This window comes from Suricata suricatta, chromosome 14, assembly GCF_006229205.1.
Source record: "Suricata suricatta isolate VVHF042 chromosome 14, meerkat_22Aug2017_6uvM2_HiC, whole genome shotgun sequence".
NCBI classification, from domain to species: domain Eukaryota; kingdom Metazoa; phylum Chordata; class Mammalia; order Carnivora; family Herpestidae; genus Suricata; species Suricata suricatta.
In genome coordinates, this window is record NC_043713.1 from 81,667,626 (window position 1) to 81,678,039 (window position 10,414).

Here is a 10,414-nt window from a genome sequence, read left to right on the forward strand (position 1 = left end):
TTTTTTTTTAATGTTTTATTTATTTTTGATACAGAGAGAGACAGAGCATGAGAGGGGGAGGGGCAGAGAGAGAAGGAGACACAGAACCAGAAGCAGGCTCCAGGCTCTGAGCTAGCTGTCAGCACAGAGCCTGACGCGGGGCTCGAACCCACGAACGTGAGATCTGACCCGAGCCGAAGCCAGAGGCTTAACCAACTGAGCCACCCAGACGCCCCTCTTCCACTTTCTTTAAACCTTACTTGAAGTGTAATTAACATACTGTTATATTAATTTCAGGTGTATAATTCAACAATTCTATATATTCCTCAGTATTCGTCAATAGAAGTGCACTCTTAATCCCTTTTATCTATATCACCCATGCCCCCGCTTACCTTACCTCTCCCAAACACTAGTTTGATCTCTAAGAGAATACTGGGATGCCTGGGTGGCTCAGTCAGTTAAGCATCTGACTTTGACTCAGGTCATGATCTCACAGCTCATGAGTTCAAGCCCCACATCGGGCTCTGTGCTGACAGCTCAGAGCCTGGAGCCTGCTTCAGATTCTGTGTCTCCCTCTCTCTGCTCCATCCCTGCTCACGCTCTGTCTCTCCCGCCTTCAAAAATTAACATTAAAAATTTTTAAAAAGAATGGTTTTTGTTTGTCTCTGTTCTTTGTTCGTTCATTAGTTTTGTTTCTTAAATTTCAAATATGAGTGAAATCCTATGGTATCTGTCTTTCTATGATTGATTTACTGCATTTAGCATTATGTCCTTTAGGTACATCCATGTTGTTGCAAATGGAAAAATTACATTATTTTTTATGGCTGAGTAATATTACATTATAAACACACCACATCTTCTTTATCCATTCGTCTATCGATGGACTTGGTTGCTTGGGTTGCTGCCGAACCTTGGCTGGTATAAGTAATGCTGCAGTGAGCACAGGGTTGCACAGATCTTTTCAAATCAGTGTTTACATTTTCTTTGGGTAAGTACCCGATAGTGGAATTATTGGATCCTATTGTATTTATTAAGTTGATTTGTTTGAGAGAAGAAAGTGAGCACGAGTGGCAAAGGCGCAGAGAGAGAGGTAGAGAGAGGATCCCAAGCACGCTCCTCACTGTCAGCAGAGCCCGAGACAGGGCTCAATCTCACAAACTGTGAGACCATGACTTGAACCGAAAATCAAGGGTCGGACGCTTTAACCAACTGAGCCACCCAGGTGCCCCTGGTATTTCAATTTTTAATTTTTTCAGGAAACTCCATACTGTATCACACAGAGGCTGCACCAGTTTATATTCCCACATCAGTGCACAAGCGTTCTTTTTTCTCAACATCCTCGCCAACACTTGTTATTTCTTGTGTTTTCCATTTTAGCTATTCTGACAGCTGTAAGATGATTATCTCATGGGGGGGGCGTTTTCATTAAAGAAAAACAGACTACCACATGCAGCACCTCATTTGGACGTGTCTCAAGTGTTGGAAGCCTGACAACCCAAAATCTCCTGCAAAAGGACCGTGAGAGCTTGTTTGAAGGCTCTGGCGGGGGGGCAGCTACTCCCCTGCCCTTGACCCATGAACAGTCCTCTTTCGGGGAAGTTCGTCCTCTCCAGCTGGGCGCACAGCTTCAGGAGGGACACACATGGAGCGGTGAGGAGGAAGGGGACATCCGGCTAGCCAGCCAGACCAGTCAAATCAACGCGGGTGATGGATGGGGTGACAGATGTCGCAGCCAGGTCGCCCTCCCATCCTCACTGTGGTTTTTGACTTGCGTTTCCCTGTTGACGAGCCATGTTGAGTGTCTCTTCATATGTCTGTGGCCACCTGTACGCATTCTTTGGAAGAATGGGGATTCAGGTCCTCTGCCCAGTTTTAATTGGATTACTTTTAATAGCTTCAGAGTATTTCATTACTTTCACTCAAGCAATCTTCTGTCATTAGATCTGAATTATAGAAGATATTCCAAAGTATTAAAACTACTTATCTCTGAATAGTGGGATTTCAGGTGACTTTTTTTTAATTAGTGTTTATTTTGTGGTTTTTATTTTCTTCAATGAACATGAAAAATGTAAAAAGGATAAGTAGTATATATTTTTTCAAAGGACCAACCAAACACTACCCTAAAACTACATCCATATCAAACAGGCAGGCTCTGTCACTCCCAGTGTACTGGCACAGAGGAAGCTCAATGATAAACCACTGGGCGCCTGGGTGGCTCAGTCGGTTAAGCGTCCAACTGCGGCTCAGGTCATGATCTCACAGTTCATGGGTTCGAGCCCCGTGTCGGGCTCTGTGCTGACAGCTCGGAGCCTGGAGCCTGTTTCAGATTCTGTGTCTCCCTCTCTCTCTGCCCCTCCCCTACGTGCACTCTTTCTCTGTCTCTCAAGAATGTTTTTTAAAATTTTTTAAATAAAATAAACAACCGGGTCCGCAATTGCTACCGGTGTCTGCAAGTCCCCAGTCACCTCTAACTATAATTACTCATTAGAAAGCTGCTCACCAGGGACAGTGTCTCCTGGGGACTAAATGGCCCTCTTTATTCAGAGATGGCATTATGAAATATAAAACAGACCCTTTCACTAGAACAAGCACATATTTTCCAGATCGTGCACTTCTGAATGTCAAAGCCGATGCTAGATGAGACCGGAGCGCAGCAGTCCTAGCGCAGCGGGACTGAGCCTGTGCCCTGCGGCCGCGCTCCGATAATGACCCAGCACCACCACTGACTAGCTGTGCGGTACCAGGCAAGTCACTTAGGTTCTCTGCGCTTCATATGCTTCACACGGAAAAATGCGCGTAACAGCACGCACATCACAGAGCTACTACAAAGATCACACAAACTCATAAGTGGAAACCACTTAGGAAAGAACATGGCACAAACTAAACCCCACTAAGGTCGCCTGATCCAGCGTTAGCCCTGGTTCTGCTGCCTTTTCACTTCAAAATAATACAATTCCCTCGCTTTGTGTTCTTTATTGCTATCACTCACTCACACACACGCACGACTACCCAAAGTTCAAGAGTCACAAACAGCTTGTGCCGAAAAGACCCTAGTAAATCTTCTTGGTAGCAAAACTCCCAATTTAATCACGCCTTACTTTCGATACAGGTAACTCTTGGAAGAGCTGACTTAGGAATACTCACAGTCTCTGCCATGTGTATTTGCCACCTGAAGTATCTTATGTCTCTAATTCAAAGCCACTTTTTCTTTTTATGTGATCAAAGATAATCTCAATTGGATTGCTCCCTCTTAATTTTTCTTGGCGCTAAACACAAAGGGTGACAAAAAATGAAAAACAGGGGCACCTAGCTAGCTTTTTGGAAGAGCATGCAACTCGATCTTGGGATTGTGAGTTCGAGCCCCAGGGTGGATGTAAAAATTACTTAAAAAACAAAACAAAACTTAAAAAAATAGCTGAAAAACAGATAATAAAATCTTAACTGAAGATAATACTTTTCTCAATAACCATTCTCCTAATTATATATTTTTTATGTTTTTTTTAATGTTTATTTTTGAGAGAGAAGAAGTAGGTGGCTCTGTGGCACAATGGATAGCGCAGTGGACTCCTAGTGAGAGAGAAAGAGTGAGTGCACATGTGGGGGAGGGGCAGAGGGAGAGGGAGACACAATCCAAAGCGGCCTCCAGGCTCTCGGGTGTCAGCACAGAGCTTGAAACAGGGGGTCGAACTCATGAACCTTGAAATTATGACCTGAGATGAAGTTGGATGCTTAACAGAGCCACCCAGGCCCCACACCATTCTAACTTTAAAACAACCTAAATTTCTAAAAATAAACTAAAAATGGTTGAAAGACCTAAACATAAGACAGGAAACAATCAAAATCCTAGAGGAGAAAGCAGGCAAAAACTTCTTTGACATCAGTCAGAGCAATTTCTTACTTACTCAACAGGTCTCTGGAAGCAATGGAAAACTGATGCAAAAATGAACTACCAAGAAACTCATCAAAATGAAAACCTTCTGGATAGCAAAGGAAAAAAATCAGCAAAACCAAAAGGTAACCAACAGAATGGAAGAAGATATTTGCAAATGACATATCAGATCTTTATCTGTATCTTTATTGTTATCCAAAACCTATAAATAACTTACCCAACTCAACACTCAAAAAACAAATAATAAGTGAAGAAATGTGCAAAAGACATGAGTAGACACTTCTCCAAAGCAGATATCCAGATGGCCAACAGACACATGAAAAAGTATTCAACATCAACATCACTCATCATCAGGGAGATACAAATCAAAACCACACTGAGACACCACCTCACACCTGTCAGTGTGGCTAACAGGAACTCGGGCAACGACAGATGCCGGCGAGGACGTGGAGAAAGAGGCGCCCTCCTGCACTGCTGGCGGGAACGCGCACTGGCGCAGCCGCTCTGGAGAACAGTACGGAGGCTCCTCAAAAAATTAAAAAAGTAGAACTACCCTATGACCCAAAAATTGCACTACTAGGTATTTATCCAAGGGATACAGGTGTGCTGTTTCGAAGGGGCACATGCGCTCCAATGTTTATAGCAGTGCTATCGACAAGAGCCAAAGTATGGAAAGAGCCCAAATGTCCATCAATAATGAACGGATAAAGAAGATGTGGTGTGTACACACACACACACACACACACACACACACACACACACACCAGAGTATAACTTGGTAATCAAAAAGAATGAAATCTTGTCATTTGCAATCCAATGTGGATGGAACTAGAGGGTATTATGGTAAATTAGTCAGAGAAAGACAAATATCATATGACTTCACTCATATGAGTAACTTAAGATACAAAACAGATGAACATAAGGGAAGGGAAGCAAAAATAATATAAAAACAGAGAGGGGGACAAAACATAAGAGACTCTTAGAGAACAAACAGGGGCTTGCCAGAGAAGTTGTTGGGAGGGTGGATGGGCTGAATGGGTTAAGGGGCATTAAGGAATCTACTCCTGAAATCAGTATTGCACTATATGCTAACTAACATGGATGCAAATTAAAAAATAAGTCAATTACTTAATATTAAAAAAATAAAACGAACTGAATTTCAAAGCCAAATATTTTAATTACTGGTTGTGTTCCATTTCCTGGATCTCTCAAAATTGTTAATGATCGTTCTATGTCTTCTTTTTCGACAAGGATAAATGTGATGCCGCTAATGTTTACTGTGGCCAGTAATCAGGAAAGCCAGGAAGTGACACTGCATCCAAGTGCCGCGACAGGTGTGGGCCTTACCCATTGGCTCCTCACTGGAACTCTTAAGGCAAACACTGAATGGGGTGACAGCAAGAGTAACTTCCTCTTGACTTGATGTGAAAAGAATAATTGCCTCAGCAAGCACTCTACAAAATGTAAAGAAAAGTATTACATTATTTGAAGAACAAGCAGAAAAAAAAATCTTATTAAATAGGACCCAAATCTTTAATCTGGAAATAAACAGGTCAGGCTAGATTTTAAAAAGCTTACAAAAAAAAAAAAAAACACCATATTTTCTTTCTTCTGTGTGAGCTGCAATATTTTTAGTATATTTTAAAACGGTAACTTCATTCGACAGGCCAAGAGAATAGTAAAATATATTCTTAGTAAGACATGTGAAAGCTGTAGGATAAACCAGACACTGGAAGAAAATGTCTTTAACTCTATGCTTTTATATGCTCAGTATATTTTTTAAATGGCCTGCAATCATATGCCTACGGGAGATAGAAGAAAACATAGCTGTTCAAACAGAACCTGCTGGAGGCCCAGGTGAGGGCAGAGGTTTACAAGCAGCCCACTGCCTACATTCTCTTTCCCTTTGTTACTTGACCTGCATTATTACCTATTACTTTCAAGGTTGTCATGACATCCCAAATGCCCTTTTATCCTGTTTTAAAAACCGCTTTATTGATACAGAATTCACATAGTGTACAATTCACAGACTTAAAGTTTTTAAATTTGTATTTCCCCAACTACTAATGATGGTGAGCACCTTTTCATGTGCTTCTCAGCCATTTGTATATCTTCTTTGGCAAAATATCTATTCAAATCCTTTGCTGGCTTTTAATTAGGTTATCTTTTTATTACTGCATTACAACTTATAGGATACTTTTTTTTTAATGTTTTTATTTATTTTTGAGAGAGAGAGCGAGAGAGAGAGAGAGAGACAATGTGAGCAGGGGAGGGTCAGAGATAGAAGGAGTCACAGGATCTGAAGACAGGCTTCAGGCTCTGAGCTGTCAGCACAGAGCCCAACACAGGGCTTGAACCCACAGACCGTGAGATCATGACCTGAGCCAAAGTCAGATGCTCAACTGACTGAGCCACCCAAGCGCCCCGGGATACTTTTAAAATTGAGGTGTTGTTAGATAAAAATGAGATTCTTAGAATTTATGTCATGTTGGTGTTAACCTGATGCTAGACATTAGCTCAGCAGTGTTTCTCGATGCCAAAATATCAGGAACACCTACCAAATGTATCTAGGAACTTTTTCCAGTGTTACAGGGAAGGTGTTTTATACGATACCAAATAACCTGATATTAAAAAATGACAACATAGGGGCGCCTGGTTGGCTCAGTCTGTTAAGCAGCTGACTGTTGATTTTGGTTCCGATCATGATCTCAGTTTGTGAGATCAAGCCCCATGTTGGACTCAGCGTTGACAGCATGGAGTCTACTTGGGATTCTCTCTCTCCTCTCTCTCTCTCTGCCCCTCCCCCTGCTCTCTCAAAATAAATAAAAAAACATTTTTTTAAAAATGACAACATAATGTTCAAATCCAAAAAGGAAGAAAAATACAATTCCTAAAATATATGAAAAGATGCTTAAACTCCCTAGCAATAAACACAACAAAAAATAACATCTAATAATACAATTTTTTACCTATCAGGTTGGCAGGAATTTTAAGGATTGATCATATCTTTTACTTGAAAGGATTCCTCTGCACTTCTGGTGGGAATGTAAATTAGCACAACTTTTAAGACAGCAATTTGGGGGCGCCTGGGTGGCTCTGTTGGTTAAGCATCCAACTCTTGACCTTGGTTCAGGTCATGATCTCACAGTTGGGAGATCAAGCCCCACATCGGTGTGGACCTTGCTTGGGATTCTCTCTCTCTCTCTCTCTCTCTCTCTCTCTCTCTCTCTGCCCCTCCCCAACTCTCTCTCTCTCAAAAAAAAAAAAAAAAAGAATTGGATTGATTTAAGGGAACTGATATAGAAACTGAGGAAAGCAAGTCGCCTGGGACAACGGGGGGCCCAATCAGTTGAACGTCTGACCTCAGCTCAGGTCATGGTCCCCTGGGTCATGTGTGCGAGAGTCCGCGTCGGGCTCTGTGCCAAGAGCTGAGAGCCTAGAGCTGCTTCGGATTCTGAGTCTCTTCGCTCTCCGACCCTCCCCCGCTTGTGCTCTGTCTCTCTCAAAAATAAACGTTAAAAATTTTTAAATAAAGTTTTTTTTAAACGCAATCAACCCAACAATAATAGGATATTTGCTTTGAAAAAATTATTTATAAGTATGTGTCTAGTATGTAATATAAATCTGAGAGAGGGGAAGGAGGAAGAAAGAGAAAGAAAGATGCCCACAGCTATGGGGGAGGGACAGCGACAAAGAGACAGAGAAGAAGATCTCCAAGGAAATACACCAAGTTGTTGACTGACGCTAACTCTGCCAGCGCGAGAGAGGAAACAGGTAGAGGAGAAAGACATTTCATTTGTTTACCTTTGCACTCCTCTATAAACTCTACTTACAAGGAGTACGTATTGCTTTTGTAATTTAAAAACAATAAGGAGAAAATATCTCTTGGCTCACAAAGGAATTAATGTTTAATGTTTAATGCTACAGCCCAACCAAAATATTGGGTGCACTTTTACCGACAGATGAACAAATGAACAAGAGAACCATTCATTCTCTAAAAAAAAATGCAAACACTTGGGATAAAATCAGTTCACATCAAAAATGTTAAAGTCTCCTTGTGTCGTGTGTTCTAAGACTCGGACAGAGGCCAGTCAGTTGAGCATCCAGCTTTGGCTCAGGTCACGTTCTCATTCTCGTGGGTTCAAGCCCTCATTGGGCTCTGTGCTGACAGCTCAGACATGGAACCTGCTTCAGATTCTGTGTCTCCATCTCTCTCTCCCCTGTCCCCAATTCCCTCTCTCTCTCTCTCAAAAATAAATAAACATTAAATTTTAGAAAAAAAATTCAGAAGGAAATATACAAATGCAAAGTATTATTAGGTAATATATTTCTCTCTTGGTTTCACTTGATATAAAAATCCATTAATGGGATAGTTTTAGAACGTTCTTGCACCAGATGGTCATTGCTACCATTAAGCAGCCACATTATTATCTTTCCATGGCTTCCTCTTCACTTTGTAACAAAAGGTGATTTCTACAAGTTAAATATTAGCTTTTTAAAAATATATATATAACTGATTCCAAAGCTTAATTCTTTACTCTGTGCCCATTTTATATTCAGAAAAAGAAAAATAAAACACTAGAGCATTCATTACCTTGGTTGAATCATTAGTGTATTGGAACACATATTCTTTTCAAAAATAACTTGCAAGGGCTGACTTTCTTGAAAACACACATTATGAGTTCTTCTAATACCTTAAAAAGAATAAGGCAACCTGTTATTAATTAAATGCAAAATGAACTATTTAAAAAGTCCAAGCATCACAGCCAAGTTAAAATAATAAAATTAAAGTAACATTTACTATCAGGCGGACACATACATAGCTTGAAGGAACACTATTCCTTTATGAAATGTGTTATCACCCCCTAGTGGACACCATGCAACATGCCAGGTCCTTGGACACAGTCAGTAGAGCTCCCAAGTTCTTTTAAAATACAAGTTATTTCTTAAATTGTGTGTAAAATAGTGGTTGCCCATTACAGTCCACATAATTATGATTCCCTTTAACTACCTTTTATCCAGATCTATTATTTCCAGATTTTTTCGGACTTTCGGAAGTCTGACATGACCGTCTGGTCCATGAACTCTCTTCTTCCGAGAGGAGGAAGAGGGGAAGGGTGTATAGCCATAAGGGCTATGACTGTAGGTGCCAGGAACTGTAGTACACGTTTTACATACATTACCTCTGATCTTCACAATATTCCTATGGTGTAGGCACTTAATCTCAGACGAGGCAACCGTTGCTTGGAGAGACTAACTGACTTGTCAAGGCTATGCTATTTTAACACGTATAGTTAGAATTTGAATCTAAGTTTGAATACAGCGCCCATGTAATAAAATCCAAGTGGGCTGTAACTTTCTACAGCATGATAACGTTGCAGTGAGAGTCAAAAGGGTTCACTAGAAACAACCTTTCTCAACTAACTGGGTACCAAATTAATAACAGCGACATTAATTATGTATTTACTGACCACCTACTTCATACAAAGCTGCATTAGTTAGCTTTTTATGCATAGCAAACTAAAATAACAGACATTTGTTGTTTCTCACAATTCGGCTGAGTCTTTCTGATCTAGGCTGGCTTAGCCGGGGCTGGAAGCCATGGACGGCCTCACTTTCAGGCCTAGGCCCTCAGTAGGCAACAGGCATGGCGGGGGCCTGCGGGGCCGGCGGAGGCCTCTCACCACATGGTCTCTCATCCTCCAGAAGTCTACACTGTCCTGCATTTATTCTCATGCTGAGAAAAAGTTCCTATTTTTAAAAAAAATTTTTTTATGTTTATCTATTATTGATACAGAGAGAAACAGAGCATGAGTGGGGGAGGGACAGAGAAAGGGGGAGAAACAGAATGTGAAGCAGGTTCCAGGCTCTGAGCTGTCAGCACAGAGCCTGACCCAGGGCTCGAACCCACAAACCGTGAGGTCATGACCTGAGCCGAAGTCAGCTGCTTAAATGACTGAGCCACCTAGGCACCTTGAAAAGTTCCTACTTTAACGGGAAACTGCCAGACCTCTTAAGGCCTAGGCCTGGAACTCACAAAATATCACTTCTATTGCATTTAGTTGATAAAGCCCAAGGCCAGCCAAGATTCCAGCTGAGGAATCAGATTCCAGCTTTTGAAGAGGGGGAGCTGCCAATAATTTGTGAGACCTTTTTTTTTTTGGTAATCTACCACACAAGAACAATTTTAGGAGCTGGGGATTAGCGAAGAACAAATCAGACAAAAATCTCTATCCTCACAGTGCTCATGTTGTACGGAGAGGAGACAGACACTAAGAAAATAAATGAGTAAATAACTGATATGTCACATAGTGATAAGGGCCATAGAAAAAACAGCAAAGCAGAAAGGGCACTCGGGAGTGCCGGTGGTGGTCGGCAGCAATTTCAAATAGAGAGGTCACGGAAGACCTCATGGCAACCATGCCATCCAAGCAAAGACTTGGAGGAGGTGAAAGAGCCCAGCCACCTGCTACCTGGGCAGCGGGCTTCCAACCCGCATAGGGCCTCACTGGTGGCCTTTTTTTTTTTTTTTTTTTTTGAGAGCTT

The 10,414-nt window shown here is 41.5% G+C and overlaps 1 protein-coding gene across 4 annotated transcripts in view; it reads right to left on the bottom strand.

The window, feature by feature from the left end:
• Window positions 1-10,414, bottom strand: part of RAD9B (RAD9 checkpoint clamp component B) — a 31,655-nt gene that overhangs the window by 12,036 nt on the left and 9,205 nt on the right. For 2 of the 4 annotated variants that reach the window (XM_029922345.1, XM_029922346.1), the window contains 2 exons: window positions 8,463-8,562; window positions 5,216-5,322 (listed from right to left, as the gene is read on the bottom strand). In XM_029922345.1, coding sequence (XP_029778205.1) covers window positions 5,216-5,322; window positions 8,463-8,562 — 207 coding nt within the window. Of the gene's footprint in view, window positions 1-5,215; window positions 5,323-5,674; window positions 5,762-8,462; window positions 8,563-10,414 lie in introns of those variants that run through there. The other 2 variants (XM_029922347.1, XM_029922348.1) reach the window with 2 other exon arrangements.